The sequence below is a fragment of the Peromyscus leucopus genome, chromosome 18, assembly GCF_004664715.2.
Source record: "Peromyscus leucopus breed LL Stock chromosome 18, UCI_PerLeu_2.1, whole genome shotgun sequence".
NCBI lineage: Eukaryota > Metazoa > Chordata > Mammalia > Rodentia > Cricetidae > Peromyscus > Peromyscus leucopus.
Genome location: NC_051078.1, coordinates 14,947,078 through 14,964,126, shown reverse-complemented (window position 1 = coordinate 14,964,126; position 17,049 = coordinate 14,947,078). Strand labels below are relative to the sequence as shown.

Below are 17,049 nucleotides of genomic sequence, written 5' to 3'. Positions count from 1 at the left end.
TCATATTGGGCCAATCTGGTCTTTGCAGGCAAGTGGACATTTTTTATTTGTATGCTTGGAAAAAGGCAACATTGAAGCAGAGAAGTATAAGGAAAATATCACTGTGCAGTACAAGAAAGAAAATTCACACATTGGGGATGGTGAGATAGATCAGTGGTTAAGACTTTTGCTGTGAGACCATGAGGACCAGAGTCCATCCGGCAAAGCCATGGTCTGTAACTGCAGCTCCAATGTATCCAAAGTCCCCTTTTGGCACCCTCTGTGTTCACAGAGGCACACATATCTGCAGACAAGCACACACATACTCATGCTGACTTACACACACAACATAAAACCTTATAAAACCCACATATAGGGAATATGGCCCCATTATATATTTGTTATTAGGAGCAACAAAAATAACTATATCACACAGCCCCACTTTCAGAGTGCTTCGTTGTTTATTTTCTATTTCATGTAAGTCACAAAGTGGGTGGTTGTCTGGGGAGTTTAAGACCCGTGAATCAGTGCTGAGATCCCAGCCACGATTGTAACTGTGGGGCCAGGGATATGTCAGTGGACCTTGCCTTTAGCATCTGTCAAATGGGCATCACTTCTCTCATAGTGTTGTGTGATGATAATGGACATAGCACAACAGGACTTTGGCAAGGTTCCATCGCTCTTATTCTCTGAGCAGGGATAGCGTATTTTTTTTTTTTTTTTGTCTTTTGACCACTAAGACATTAAGGGGAAAAAGAGGTAAACTCGGATTCTGTTTTGGCAAATGTCAATTAAAATGAGTACTAGCTTGTCAGCGGATTTCAGTTCTGAGAAGCACAGGCTTCATTTCACATCTCATGTCTAAAATAACTAGCAGGCCCTGACACTATCATTGGTAGAGGTCTTCCTTACTTTTCTGTATTTATTTATTTATTTGTGTGTGTGTGTGTGTGTGTATGTTGGTGTTTGTATATGTGTGCATGTGTGTGTGTATGTGTGTGTGTATATGTGTGTATGTATGTGTATATGTGTGTGTATATGTGTATGTGTGTATATGTGTGTGTATATATGTGTGTGTGTATGTATGTGTATATGTGTGTGTATGTGTGTGTGTGTGTGTGTATAAGTGCAGCATGTATCACAGGATGTGTGTGTAGATCAGAGGACAAATTGTAGGAGACAGTTCTCTTATTATATCCTGTGGGGTCTGGTGATCAAACCCAGTGCATCATGCTTGGCAGCAAGTGCCTTTTCCCTCTGAGCCACCTTGTTGGTCCCTGTTTTTCAGACTTTAGGATTATTGTTCTATCAATGTACACCCATATATACATACATATATGTATGTGTGACTGTACACACAGACACGTAATGAGGTCATGTTTTGTTCATATCACTGAATATAACCCCTTCATTCCAGAGGCCTAGGACAAGTGGGATGTGTAATAGCAAATTCTTGAGCAAGTTCTAGTCATGATCTTGGCATTGTGCATGCATCAAAATGTAACAGATGTAGCCCAGAACTCACGTGCAGTTATGCAGAGCAGAGTGAAATATTTAAAAAGCAGTGGGAATGGCCTTGCTTTAACTCAGATAAGGCCTCTTCATTGTGGTCACTCTGAAATAGAATCTGAAAGGAGATCATTATGCTCCTTATAGTCTTACTGTTTATGATGAAATTACAGATTTTACTTAAAAAATTAAAAAGTGTGTGTGTGTGTGTGTGTGTGTGTGTGTGTGTATGCATGTGTAAATGCCACATGCATGTGAGTGCAAAAAACAGCCAGAAAGGGGTACTGGATTTCATGGAGCTGAAGTTATAGGCAGTTGTGGACTGCCTGATGTGGATGATTGGAATTGAACCCACGACCACCGGAAGAGTCAAGTGCTCTTAACTGATGATTCATCTCTCCAGTTTCTTTAACTCCCACTTCTTTTATCATCGACAACAATGGCCACACCGAATTGGAAATCATGCTGAATTAGAAGCAAAGCTAAGGGCTGGGGATATAGTCCAGTGGTAAGGCATTTGCCTGTACATGGCCCTGAGTTCCATTGCTAGCATTACAAAAATCAACCAACCTGGCAACCAGGCCACCAACCAACCAACAAACCAACCTGGCAACCAGGCAACTACCCAACCACCCAACCAACCAACCTAGCAATCAGGCAACCAATCAATCAACAAACCTGGCAACCAGGCCACCAACCAACCAAAAAACCAGCCAACCAGTTAACCACCAACCAACCAACCAACCAGCTAACCACCAAGCAATCAGCTGCTCAACAGTCAACCAAACAAGCAAGCTACCAACAAATTTAAGTCAAGAGCCCATCCCTAATCAATTCTGAAATGTTGGGACATATTGGTTATTATTTCTTTGGATCAGTTTTCACATTTATAAGGCAGAATTATAATATGTCACAGGATTACTGTGGGAATTAAGTGGAAATGTTTTGGATCTTTAGATTTGTGAGTGACATCATTTTTCTCCCCATAGAAGTCTATTTTTCTTGCAGTTCCTTAATCCATTGTAATTTCACACTTCTCTGTAGGTGAACGCCATGTTTTTGTCCTGTGGACGAACAGACATGGAGACTCTTTTACCCATCACACACCCCTGTGACTGTGCCTTTGGCAGTTCTGCACGCGTTGTTGCTAGTTATAGTAAGTCTTCCATCACAGAGAGCAAGAGGTCCTGAGTAGCAACTACAGAAAGCTGTGTATCACGTGGTGCAAGAACAGAATTCTTTTATGCACGAGTCTCTGCAAAGCCACTTCGAATGAAGTGACTTTGAACGAAGATAAATGGTCTTGTCATGACATATGGGCATATGTCGAAATAACTCAGTTCCTGGAGGAAGGAATTGAGGTTGGGGAGTTCCACCATTGCCAAAGAGATTGAGCAGCTCAGGGTGGGCAGCCAGAGGGGACTGCGTCTTGTGGGATTTGTGTTGCCTTTCCTTACTCCCACATGGTCAAGATGGCTCACCCTGACGGGTTTCAAGAACTTTGAGTCTGCTTGGCTTAACTTTCAGGAGACTTCTGGACCATCTGCCTAGGAGAAATGTCTGATCCTCTCTAACAAATTTTCAAGCCTTAGATGGGAATGTACTGTTGAATGTCCACTCTGACAGCAATTGTGGGGGAGAAACGGGGAGTATTAACAGGGCAAGGGAAGCAAGAAAGCTACGGTGATTCACAATTGATAGCGATCACGTGAGAGCAGGGCTGACCGCCACACTGTTTTATGTAAAATAAAAACAAAGTAGAATGGGGTGCTCATTGTGAGTGTAATCCTGGAATAGCGGGTGTTCTATGTAGCAAAGTGACACAGTGTCAAGCAAAACATCTTTTCTTAACCAGCAATGGCACTCTTTTTCTTCCCATGTGAAGTTTTAATCTTAATGCTCTTAATGCTTTTATGCATAAGGCATTAACTGCTCACATTTCCTCTCTTAAAGAGAAACGTTTTGTGAATCTACTCTGTTCTCCTGAACGGAGCCCTTGATTTATAAGCAGCATTATTGTAGGGATTAGAGACACTATGAGATCACTGCTGCTGTTGTTATTCTTGAAAATGGTCCTTTATCTATCTTCTGTATGACACCTTGCCAACATATCATATAAGCTTGTATCTTTGTTTGAGAATGTCTTTGATGAGCCATTAACTACAAGGAAGAAAGCGTTAGTCAAAAGATAAGCCATTGATCTTGGCTCATTCCATACCAAGATGACCATAATAGTGTCAATTATTAACAGGGACGGCTGAGAGGAAAGAAGGGTCCAAGTGTGAAGACAGTTGCAGCTGTACCATACAGCTTGCAGGGACTCGATAATAAACAGAATTATGGAGCATGGCATTTTCACGACCGGCTTTTACAGAATAGCATTTTTCCCCCATAAATTTCAAAGATTTGACCCAGCACTCTTGTATAGTAGGTACTTTTTTTTTTTTTTTTCACCTTTTGTGAGATCATTTTGAGAAAGGCATGAATAGTTAGGGAACCCCAGTGTTCTGTCTGGTTCACTGACAAACTCCAAGAAACGAAAGCATTCTCAATTATTACTTTACTTTTCTAATAAAACAAAAACCACCTGGCTCTAAATTCATTTTAAAATACAGTTCAATAAAATACACAAATTCTCTGTGACGGTAAAATTTTACTGTTTTGAACCTTTTGTCCTGGAACCGATGGATGACCGCAGTTGAACCTGGCACAAGGTCACTATACTAGTGCCATCAGGATAGAAGTTTATCTATATGAATTTTAACAGATCAATATGATTTAAATGAGTTCTACATGTTATTAGAATTGTTTTTGCTGTTGCTGATCCTATTCTTATATTTGTATGGTATGGTCATAATGTGGGATTTCATCTTTTAATACATTTCCCACAAGGACGGCACATTTCCTACAGCCAATAAAGACGAGCATGCTGGTTCACATAAAGGCTGCAATCACTGAGATGGGAAGTTTCTGCTTCGGTTTTTCCTCCTCCACCTAACCTGGTAACACTGATGTGGCCCCCAGGAGGAGACTCATTGCTTTAGCACATGTCTGAAACGGTAATGCTTCTTTTTTTTCACTCTCTTGCGAAAGAGAGCCTATAGGTTCACTGAAATGCCATAATTTAGAGCCTTGTCCACTGCCTCGGGAGCTGGCTAAAAAGGAGCCAGAGGATCTAAGTCTCTACTTCCCTGGCATTGTTTCTAGTCCTGCTGAAGATGGAGGTGCTCAAGCCTTGAACCTGGTGACAGGCAGGGACTCCTCACTGAGCTGAGCCCCCTTCCCCACTGAAGAATAATAGATTTTAGGTCAAGGTTCATTACGTTGATCATTTCTGGGGACATCACCAGGGCTGTGAATTTTGGGACAAGAAGATGGCTGCTGCCAAAATAACGAGGGCAGTCACTTCTTCAGTTTCATTTTTTCTCTCCAGCAAACAAAGACGCTTTCTGTCAGGGACACATCAGTCTCCCGGGTACCATCCACCAGGACTTGAGACCTAGCGTCTACAGCTGGATCTCGCACTGCTTTCTTGTTAGTTATTCAGTAAGTTCTCGCCATTTATCTTCATCTCTGAGATGAAGTCTCTTATCTCTTCACACCTGCATTATTGCCACAGCTTCTGAGCTGGTCCTTTTGCCTTTGATCTCTTATCTCTTCAATTAATCCTGCAGGCTGCTGCCAGATTAATCTCTCTGAAATCGTCCTCTATGGCATTCCCTTGGTAGGAACCTATGTTCTTCCAAATTACCATTCCTTTAAAATCTAAGCCCTCATTCAAGGCTGTCTATCCACCAGATCTGCTCAAACCTTTCTCCTATTTCTCTGATCTAGTCAAATATTTTTTTTTTCACCTCTTTCCCACAGTAATTCCAGGCTTTGGGTTCATGACCATCTCTTGTGTTTAGAAGTCTCTCTGTGCCTGTCCAAATTTTATAAATCCTCTAAACAGCAGGCTCTTCCCACATACCTACTCTTGAAGTGGGGAGTCCTTAACTAATTGAATGGGAAAACTCATTCAGGTAAGGAGGTCAACTCCAACATCCCTGCAGAAACCACTGGGTTCAACTTAGTGAGATGTGTGGGAAACAGCCATACATAGATTAGAACCTGGAACCAGGAAGATGGGTAAATGCAGGTTATGGCCAAAGTAGGGAACCCAGAACAACTGTCCATAATACCTCTTAGAGTCTGGATCTCCGGTTCATTTTAATAAATAATGCCAGAAGGCTGTCTATGTATCTCTGCCTGGAGATCTAGCACTCAACCAGGCAGGCACGGTTCCAACCTTCATAGAACATTTCAAAAACAGCAGTGAGACCAATTCTCATCATGAAGTGTTAGGGGAAGAGGAAGGCATGGTGGTGGGTGCTAACTAACCTAGCCTTCACCCTGGCTCCTTTAAAGTATAGATCTGGAATTCAAATATCAAGCCACATTTATTTAGTTTTTTTTTTTTTTTCTCCTAAAGCACAAGACTGAAATCCTGATCTGCCCCTCCCTTCATGCCGTCCTCTGCCGGTGGTACTTACCCCAGCTACTGCCTCATTAGCCACACTGTTGGAGAAACTAGAAACTTAGAGATCATTCAAGATACTTTCCCCTCCCCCCTCCTCCTCCCCTCCCCCTCCTCCTCCCCTTCTCCTCCTCCTCCTTCCTCTTCTTCTCATTTTTCTTCTTCCTTCTTCTTTGACAGGGTCCTCACTTTGTAGCCTTGGCTGTCCTGGAACTTACGATGTAGACCAGGCTGCCCTCGAGCTCACAGAGATCTGCCTCCCAGGTGCTGGGATTAAAGGCTTATGCCACCACACCTGGCCTCTTCAAACACTGGAAACGTCATCCTCTTGGTGTTTCTCAAACCCCAATTCCTTTTTCAGTCTTCGGCCCCAACTCTGACAGAAGTTTCCTTTCTCCACCTTGACTTCTTCAATAATGCAGATCTGATCGGATTCCTCCCTGCTAACACCTTCCTGTGGGGTTCCATCTTGCACTAGGCCTGCTATTATCCTTCATGTGCCCCACACGACTTTCACAGAGCCTGGCCCCATCATGCCGTCCAAGGTTGTCCCGAGGTTTACCTCTTCCTCCGAGATCTTGCTTCAGCCACTGGTTTGTTCTGTTTCCTGATAGTATAGGTTTCCTTCCCCCTCACCATAAGCTGCTGCATACGTAGCCCATGTCATAGTGAACTTCCTTTTCTAGCCTTTGTCTGCTTGACTCCTGCCTTGGCCATGGAGGCAAAATTCTCACACATCATCTTCTCCTCTGGAGAGTAGAAATCATTGCAACCTCACAGGCACAAAGGATCAGACAATCAAATGCCTAGAGAAACCCTAACAAGAGCTGGCAGGCTCATATTTTCATATTCTTCTCTTCCACAATTTACTTTACTGTCTGGCAGCATTATGACTCCAGTTCATCTTCCTTCCTTCCTTTCTTTCCTTCCTTCCTTCCTTCCTTCCTTCCTTCCTTCCTTGCTTCCTTCCTTCCTTCCTTCCTTCCTTCCTTCCTTCCTTCCTTCCTTTCTTTTTCTTTCTTTCTTTTCTTTTTTTTTTTTGAGACAGGATTTCTCTGTGTAGTTTTGGTGCCTGTCCGGGATCTCGCTCTGTAGACCAGGCTGGCCTTGAACTCACAGAGATCCGCCCGGCTCTGCCTCCCGAGTGCTGGGATTGAAGGCGTGCGCCACCGCCGCCTGGCACAACTCTCCTTTCTTTGTGTGAAAGTTTGAACACGTACAAGTACACATGGCTGTACTACGTGTGTTTCTACCAAGTCCTCCCCTTCTCCTACCAGTCCACATTCTCCACAGGTAGCTCTTAGAGGGAAGAAAAAGAACCAGGGCAGTGAAATGGGCAGATTTGGGGGTTCTGACCAACTAGACTTCTCTCAAACATACCTCGGTCCTGGGAAAGGCCAATAGTCTGACCATTTTGCCTTCTCAGCACTAAGAAAGGGATAATCCTAGCACCTAACCCATGAGGTTGCTGTGAGCATGAGGCCGGATAGGGACACAAGTGCTTAATAAACGTTGCCTTCTCTCATCAGCATGGTGGTGAGTGAGTTCTGTAGGCTAATTTTTGCCTCTTTACTGTCTCCATTTTCTCCTGCTTTCCTGCGTGCTCCTCCACATTCATCACAGATCCCATCAAGCCTGAAACATTTTTGATGCACTCCCAGGTTGCCTTTCCAAAGTTGACATCCCTTTAGCTTTTCTAAAGATCCCCCTGCTTTAAAAAGTTTATTTGACTTCAAATTTCCTAACACGGATGTTCTCCTTACCTGTCTGATGGGACAGTCATGAACGCATGTATCACAGCCAATGATCTGGCCTAAGAATCTTTCATGCATGGCCTTTGAAGAATAAACAACTCACTTTGTTTCCCATACATGAGGACCCATCCTCCAACCTTAGCTTTTCTTCTTGTAAACATTTTGTAGAAAGAGCCTTTCCTCCGAAAACTACTTACCCTTCATGTTCAGACAGAGGGAAGAAGAAAAAAAAATATTTTTCTTTTAAGAATTCACTCAATGCTCATTTGCATATGGCTCCATGAACTGAACCTTGATAGCGCAACAGACAAAGTCTCTTGCTTCTAGAACTTCCATGTCTACCTCCTATGGTCACCAATCCTAAAGCCACTTTATTTTTAGCCCCCGGATTTTATAATATTACCCTTTTGGTTTGATCTTCTTTTCTTTGGTCTGTTTATACTTCCCTGTCTTGTGTTACTTCCTTCCCATTCTATATCCAGGCTCAGAAACCCAATAGGCTCACCAATGTGAATAAGAGAATAATGCCGCTGTCCTAGGCTTGTTAACGCTCCCCAGAGCTGTGCCCCACCTCTTCCTCCTCTCTGGCTCTTCTAGGCCACTGTCTACAACTATAAACAGAAACAAACTATGGAGAGTTTGGATAATGTTACTGACAGATATTTCATGTGGTCCGGGGGTAGAATTTGTAGCCCTAGAAATGATAGGTGTAGGCAGGTTGATCTTCAGGCAAGAATTTTACATTCAGCTTGGGTTTTAAATATACTCCTGTACCCTGCAGATGAATATTAGTTAACTGGAAAGTAGAGAAAGTAATAAAGATATGCTTGGTTATTCTTTCATTTTCGACTTGGCAACCTATCATTTCTGTGATACATATTTTACACAATTAGCTTTGCTAGTGGAGATTTGGAATGAAAAATCAATGTTTTCAGATAATCCTTTGGCTACTTGGACAAATATGAATGTATAATTTTCCTTGGTTAGCTTAAACTTCATGTATAACTTTGAGATATTTGAAATCCATTACTAGCCGTCACAAATGAGGCAGTCACTATGCATAGATTGATTTCTTAACTAATAAAGGTGAGAGGCATGGGAGAGTTGGGTTTTGGGTTACCATCAGATGACTGTAACTTGACCCTAGTCCTCATATGTCGACAATGCCAAAAGTTTCTGAGTGAAATACAACTCACTGTAAATTCTGATTACATTTCTACTCCCTTCCAAAAATACAGAAAGGAAATTAAGTTACGTTTGATTACATTACAACAATCTCTTCGGTGTCTGGGCAGCCATGGCCATGTCAGAAGTCAAAAGCACACATTGCCCAGGAGTATGTTCTGCTGGCCTCTGGCCCTTTGGCCTCAGCTGCACAGTTTGCAAGCATCAGCAGACAGTTAAAAGAGAACACAAACGTACCTATGTCATTTCGTTAGGAACAAACCAGTTTTTGTTTACGGGGAACAAGTGGAGAATTAGAACCCTTGAAACTTGAGAACAATTTGTCTGGTCCTCACAGCAATGTTACCAGTTGCAATAGATCACGTTTCTTCAACTCCCTCCAAGAAGCCAAGAGTAGATGGGCGGAGCAGAGGTCACAAATGGTCGGTTTTGCCGGTTCTCAATCTTTTGGGTGTGTTGACCGCTCGGTAGGGTAACAGAACACTGAACATTTGAATCACTCATGCATGTTTTGTATACAGATCATCTAGAGTTTTGTTCAAACAGAGATTCTTACTAGTTCAGGCTGAGCTGGGTCCCGGGGTTCTGCATAGCTCACGTGCTGCTGATGTGGCTCTTATAACTTAAATTAACCTGTTTCTCTTTGTCTATGTTTTGACTTAGGGCTTTTCAACCTTTCTTGCATTCTGTATGTCTTACTCGGTGTCTGTCTGGTTGGTGGCTGGATGGCTGGATGGCCCTAGGCGTCTCCCTCTCTTTCTCTCTTCCCTCTCTCTTCTCTCTCCTTTTTTCTCCCCTCTCCAGCCTAGATTCCTCCTCCTACTCATTCTCTCCATCTGCCAGCCCTGCCTATCCCTCTACTGCCTAGCTATTGACCACTCAGCTTTGTATTAGACCAATCCAGTGCCTTAGGCAGGCACGGTAAAACATCAACACATCCTTACATAATTAAACAAAGGCAGCATAAACAAATGCAACACATCTTTACCTAGTTAAAGTAATATTCCACAACAGATTGCATCCTTAGGGTTGAGGTCTGAGTAAGGAATGTCAAACACAGGCTCTTGAGTTTGAATACTGAGTCATTAGATAGTGGCACTGCTTGGGAAGGTTTTGGAACCTTTGGGGGAGGGGGTGGAGCCTTGCTAGAGGAAGTGGGTCACTGGGGTGGGGATTGGGGTTTTATAGTCTTGCCCCACTTCCTGTCCACTCTTTGCATCCTGACTCTGAATGCAATGTGGCCAGATACTTCTCACTCACGTCACGGTGCCCTCTTAGTCATGATGGACTGCGTTTCGATCCCCTCAAACTGTAAGCCAAAATAAATGCTTTCCCCTCTACGCTGCTTCCTGTCAGGTATTAGTCACAGCAGTAAGAAAGTAACTAACACACTCAGGGATTCCGATTTGCATCGTTCTGGGGTGCAGCCAAGGTGTTGGAACTTTCTGGGTGATTTTTTATCAGCAACACTGAAGAGCCTCACGAGTGGGGAGGTATGTACAATGCAATGTTCAGTGAGGTGTACATGTAAAACACAAAGAAAATCTCTATCTCTCTTCCTCCCTCCCTCCCTTTCTCTCTCTGTAGCGTCTCTCTCCTTTCCTTCCTCTCCCTCCCTCCCCTTCTCTCTGTACTCGCTACCCCTCCACCGTGTGTGTGTGTGTGTGTGTGTGTGTGTGTGTGTGTGTGTGTGTTGGGGTTGGGGAAATGGGGGTTAACTTAAGAGAGTAGAATGAAAGAACCACCATATAGTAAAGGGGCTAAGTGATAATCTAAGTCCAAGAAGAGGCTGTGACTTGGTAGAGACCTCCTGGTATTGGCAGGGGAGGAGATGGAGTGTCCCCCGTCCCTGTCCCGCCCCGTCCCCCCCCCCCCCGCACCCATTTTTGCTTTTATTGATGCTGAATCAGTACAAGGTGAATGCTCTTGCATTCCAGGTGGATGATCTGGAGTCAGAACGGAATCAGAAGGAATGTGAGGACTACCAGTCCCACTTTAATCCTTTCCTTTTGGAGCTGTTTAATAGTAGCAAGAGAAAGACAATTTAGCACTGTAAAGCACAGGATAACAATACAATTCGAATGGGGTTTGCTGTCCCCCAGACCTCCAAACCAGGGCAGGGGCACCCTCAATTGGTGCAACATGGTCTGTAGCGCTCGAGTTGAATGTGTTTATGAATCTCTTGTGAGCAGACCCTATTTGCTGGACCAAAGCAGCACAAACAATATCAGCGAGAAAAAGAAGAACACTAGCACACACATTGCCCTTGCCTCATACCTCACACTGATTGTGCTCTGGGCAAAGGGACCCTGTGATCATCCTAGCATAATCCAGCTGACACAACGCAGCGTGAGCCAGGGGCTGAGAACCTGTCTAGACACTTCATTTCGGATGTGACGTCATCCTGGCAAATTAACCCTCGACCTTTTCACAAGGAACATGCATTTATATCATTCACAAGGCTCCGGAAAGTAATTCCTTTGTGAACCAGAAACCAGGAGACACCTGGTGAACAGTAAATATCGGGCCGGTCAGAAACAAAATCTGAACACCTTTATCAGAGAGTCACCACCCAGTTCAAGCGAACAAAAGCTTCATGGTTTTCTCTTTCTCAAAGAGCTCACTTCTGTTTGTGATCTTTCAGCCAATAGGGGATTTCGGTTACAAACTCTTATCCTTCTATCTGCGGCCTGCCTTGCAGCTGTTTAGAAGTCCTATCGGGCGCTGCCATTATCTCGATTTCCATTTAGCCACGAGAGCCCCATGCCCACACAGCCCCACTGGAGACAGTTGGCTTACCCCTGCTTGTGTCGGGTAAAGCTAGCTGAAGCAGGGCAGCGGGACAGTGTCCTGTCATTAAGGAGTGGCTGGCAGAGCAACAGCCTCTCCCCAGCCACAAAGGGGCCCTTGTGGGCTTGTTTATCTATAGGCTGCTGAAAACCTAGGAAGTCACTTTGTTTGACTAGAATAAAAAAGCTTGAAATGATCTCGAGCACAGATTTTCTTTCATTAAAAAGGAAGATCAAAGGACGGAGGTCTCATCCTCAGATCTCACAATCCCCTCCTCTCATGTCACCGCAGTAAAAAAGCATTAAGCAAACTGTATGTAATTATTAACTGATGGATTCCTTACGAAGATTTCCAGCTAGAGCCTGCGGTATTCTCCTGCTTTGTTCACGCATTTATCTTCCTCATCAGTCAAGACTAGAAAGCAGTGCTTTGTTAGACAGATGAGGACCTCCAGCAGAAGTACAATTAAGGAGTCCATGACTCACACGTATATCAGAAATCACGCGACGTGTTGCAATCGCTCAGACGTTCTGATGAGAAGGTGATTTACTCACGCAGCAGTTGAGGCAGAGACTTGCCAAGTAGTTGATTGAGAACAATTACTTCCAACCCAAACCCAAGCTCCCAAACATCTAGCTGGTATGAATGTTCTTCATGGGAGCAATTACTTATGTGTTTATGTGGGTGCTTGGAGAGAAACTCCTGATGGAAAGAAAGGTGTGTGTTCAGAGCAAAAGACATCAACACCACTGCAGGGTGTGTGTGTGTGTGTATGTGTGTGTGATGTCTGTGTGAGGTCTGGGAGGCCATGTATATGGGAACTGTGGGACTGTTTGCGATTATCTATGTGTGTGCAGTGATGGGCAGCTGGTGGTTTGTGCTGTAGCCATGCTTCAGAACGCATGGTAAGTCTTGATTTTGTAATTTGAGGGTGTTGGACAGATATGCAGAGTTTAAAACACTCATCTTCACTTGACTCAGCAAAATTGGATTACAAAGACGCTCTGACGCTTTAAAAATAAAACAAATTAAAGATGCCAGACTATCAGATTGTCCCATCCAATTTTCTAGGTAAAAACTAAGCGTCATTTCTGATTTGAATTCAGAAACAAAACTATTAATGGGAATGGAAGTAGATGTTTGGTTCTGAGACACATAGACGAGGCCTTTGACTGCGGGTGTAATTAAATCCCTGCCCGGATATCTCAACCTCTAGGGCTACAACTCAAGTCCACACAACTCATCAACTCAGGGATCAAACAAAATGGTCTACAGGACATTTAAATGTTCCTTCTCAAATCGAGAGCCGTGTTTTGTAGTTACGACTGTACTTACAGGGATTGGAGACTTCGCAGGTTCTGCAGGGCTTCCGAGGGGACCTGCCTCAGCTGATTATTCTGCAGCATACTGCCCATGGAAACAAGTGGAGAAAGATTATTAAAGAAAAGTCACACTAGACAACCCTAACGCAACAGCGTCAGACACCATTCCAGCTGCCGTCAAAACCTCGGAACGTCAATCAAAGTGTTCGGGAGGATAAATTCCCAAGGGAGTGCAAATAAGAAAGAAAGAATTCCTAAAAACCCAATTATCAATTAAGCCCAGATCTCTAGTCTAGTTCCCTTTGAATGACAGAAGTAGAGCAGGTTATCTTGTGCCCCCAATGAGTTAATTAGAAATTCCTGTTTTTGTTTGTGATATTTCAATGGGAGACGAAACAGTTCAAGAGTTTATAGTACTATAAAGTGCAGTATAAAACTCCCACATGGGCCGGCGGTGGTGGTGCACGCCTTTAATCCCAGCACTCGGGAGGCAGAGGCAGGTTGATCTCTGTGAGTTCTAGGCCAGCCTGGTCTACAAAGTGAGTTCCAGGAAAGGCACAAAACTACACGGAGAAACTCTGTCTCGAAACAACAACAACAAAACAAAACAAAATAAAAAAACCCCAAACTCCCACATGGCTGCTGATTTCTTTTGCAAGCCCTCCTTACTAAATCCATGAAATATAAACCAAGCCGAACATGTCCTGGGTAAGGGTGTAGACACATAACTCCATTTTATCATTTGCATAACAGTACAAAACAGATGATATGAACTGCTTTTGTTAGATACAAGGTGTGATTTCTATAACTTGTTATTTCTTTTCTAGGTCTGTTTAAAATAGCCGCTATTTCATACAGCATCTTCAGGCTTCTCTAAGTATACATCTTTGCTTCTACTGTCTTTTCCCTTCTCCTCTAGTTTTTGATCAGCAAGGCTAAGTGAGAACAGATAAGATGAAGTGGGGGCGGGGTGGGGAAGGAGAACAATTTGTTAGAGACTAGTGACAAATGACAACCTAATTCTCAGATGTTATTTCTGTTTAAGTCTATGTATAGACTTCCTGTCGTTTACCAAGGCTGGATCCTAGATCCACATCGGATGGGGGAAGGATGGCTCTCTGTGACTTTTCTTTTCTTTTTTCTTTATTCGTTTTACATACCAACCACAGATGCCCCTCTCATCCCTCCTTCCACCCCTCCCCCGCCTCTGTGACTTTTCTATAGTTACCTTTGCCTATCACCGCATGGCTTTGGTTTGAAGGTGGGTGGTAGGAGGAGGGCTTCTCTCCTTGACTGAAGGGCTTATACCCGAAAATGAATTTTGTTGAAATGCCTCATGCAGCATTTCAGTGGGTTAAGTATTTTGCAGCACAGAACCCCAACGGCTTATTGATCTTAGGGCCAATGTGTTCAGGGACAATCATCATACATGTTAGAGGCAAGAGATGGCAATAAGATTCCACATCTAAAACAGCCCTAGTCAACCAAGGCTGCTGGCATCTTTATTCTTTATCTTAGTTGACTGGACCACTAGTGCCTTTCTCTTGTCTTACCATAGTCTCTACTCATCCACCTCATGCAAGGCATGGCTCTAAACAAACATGACTTTTATACATTGTCTTTGCGTCCACTTTTGAACTTTATAAAATATTTGAGAGTTTTTACGAGGATAGTGACAAGTCTCTTCTGCTCAGAAATTTGTTGCTTGTGCTGTGGCTTTCAACCTCATTGGATCAGTACTTACCTAATGGCATCACAAAGGAGAAGTAACTATGGAAAAGTAACTTCTAGTAAAATTATTTATTTGACTAAATGCATGGCATTATGTGTGACAATTTGTGGAAGTCTGAATGTAATTGGCCCCCATAAGCTCATAGGGAGTGGCACTATTAGGATGTGTGGCCTTATTGAAGTAGGTGTGGCCTGGTTGGAGGAAAGGTGTCACTGTGGGGGTGGGCTTTGAGGTCTCCTATGCTCAAGCTATGCCTAGTTCAGTTCACTTCTTGTTGCCTGTGGATCAAGATGTGAGACTCTCAGCTCCTTCTCCAGCACCATGTCTGCCTGCATGCCAACACACTCTCAGCCGCCATGTACCACCATGATGATAATGGACAAAACGTCTGAAACTGTAAGCTACCTCATTAAATGTTTTCCTTTATAAAAGTTGCTGTGGTCATGGTGTCTCTTCATAGCCATAGAAACCTTAACTAAGATACATTACCAGGAATCATTTTTAATGAAGGAGTCAGATGCTAGACTCTATATTTATATGTTTAGTTCTTTTTTCCTGAGACAAGATCTTATATAGCCCATATTCATTTCAAACTCATTAGCTGAGGGTGACCTTGAACTTCTGGTCATTCAGCCTCCACCTCCCTAGTGCTAGGATTATAGGCATGCACTACTATACCTGCTTCATGAAGTGCTGGGGATAGAATCCAGGACTTCATGCATGTTAAGCAACCACTTCACAAGCTGAGCTACATCGTTAGCCTGCTGTGGGATGTTCTGTATGTCCTGTGGGAGCCCGTTCTTGGGTTCCTCATGGCTTTTCCCAGCAGGTCCACATAGAGGATGATTAGGACCACGGGTCTGAGTGCAGGTGTCTGAGATGGTCTGCACTTGGCTGTGCTGTGGGATGGTCTGTATGTCAAATTGCTCTGATTGGTCAATAAATAAAACACTGATTGGCCAGTGGCTAGGCAGGAAGTATAGGCGGGACTAACAGAGAGGAGAAAAGAAAGAACAGGAAGGCAGAAGAGACACTGCCAACCACCACCCTGACAAGCAGCAGGAAAAGATACCAGTAAGCCTCGAGCCATGTGGCAAGTTATAGATTTGTGGAAATGGATTAATTTAAGCTATAAGAACAGTTAACAAGAAGCCTGCAACAGCCATACAGTTTGTAAGCAATATAAGTCTCTGTGTTTACTTGGTTGGGTCTGAGCGGCTGTGGGACTGGCGGGTGAGAGAGATTTGTCCTGACTGTGGGTGAGGCAGGAAAACTCTAGCTACATTAGCCCTTGCTTAGAATTTTAATAATAAGGTGTGTGTGTGTGAGAAAAATAACGTGATTGGAAGCCATTTGATACACGACTAGAAACATGGATAGAGTCTAGATGGCCACTAGAATAGAAACTAGTGAAGACATGCAACAACAGAGCATCCTTAGATATTTTAAAGGAAAAAAGGAAACAACCTTTATTAAAATAAAAACAACAGACCCCAAATAAAATACAAGGGTTGCACTTCAGGTGAAGAGCTGTGAAACTCACATATGGGTGTGGGTATCCCCAGGATAAGTCAAACTCATCTCCTATGCCTTAGGACAAGAAACTCTTGAAATGTCCTAAGAATATTTATCCTGTATGTTCAGGTGGAGGTCAGCATTCCTTCTCTAGTACATTGAAAAGCTCTAGAGATTATATCCTTTCATAGGAAATGGGGATTCAAGGTTGATTGGGAACTTGTTTTCTTCAAAGTCGGGCAGTAAACCTTGTTAGGCAATGGAAGAATATGATTTTAAAAGCAACAGGCCATCCCATTAATAATCCATTGAATAATTGCTACAACATGAACTCTGCATGTGTGACCCAGGTAGTTAAAAGGTGATAGTATGAAATATGTATAAAGCAAACTTTGTTAATTAAATCCAATGGGACCCTTTCTCTTTGTTTCATATTTTTCTGCTCATTTAATAGTGATTTCAAAGAAGTTTTACACACACACACACACACACACACACACACACACACACACACACACACAGTCTGTTTTGTGGCTTTTGATATGTTTCTACTGAATAAATGATACTTTAACTTAAATAAATCATTAGAACACCTATAATGCTAGGAATAAAAAAATACAAACTCAATTAATTATTCAATGGTTTTGACAGGATGCATTTAATCCACCTCGATTTCCCTATGAAAATATGACACCATGTTGAACTTCTTATAAAACCTTTCTGCAGAGTTATGCACTAAAGTAGTAT

The 17,049-nt window shown here is 43.1% G+C and overlaps 1 protein-coding gene across 2 annotated transcripts in view; it reads right to left on the bottom strand.

Moving 5' to 3' along the window:
- The window catches only part of Lgr5 (leucine rich repeat containing G protein-coupled receptor 5), a 73,259-nt gene that overhangs the window by 35,503 nt on the left and 20,707 nt on the right, over positions 1 to 17,049 (bottom strand). For both annotated transcript variants that reach the window (XM_028877964.2, XM_037196756.1), the window contains exon 3: positions 13,069 to 13,140. In XM_028877964.2, the coding sequence (XP_028733797.1) occupies positions 13,069 to 13,140 (72 nt within the window). The remainder of the gene's footprint in view (positions 1 to 13,068; positions 13,141 to 17,049) is intronic.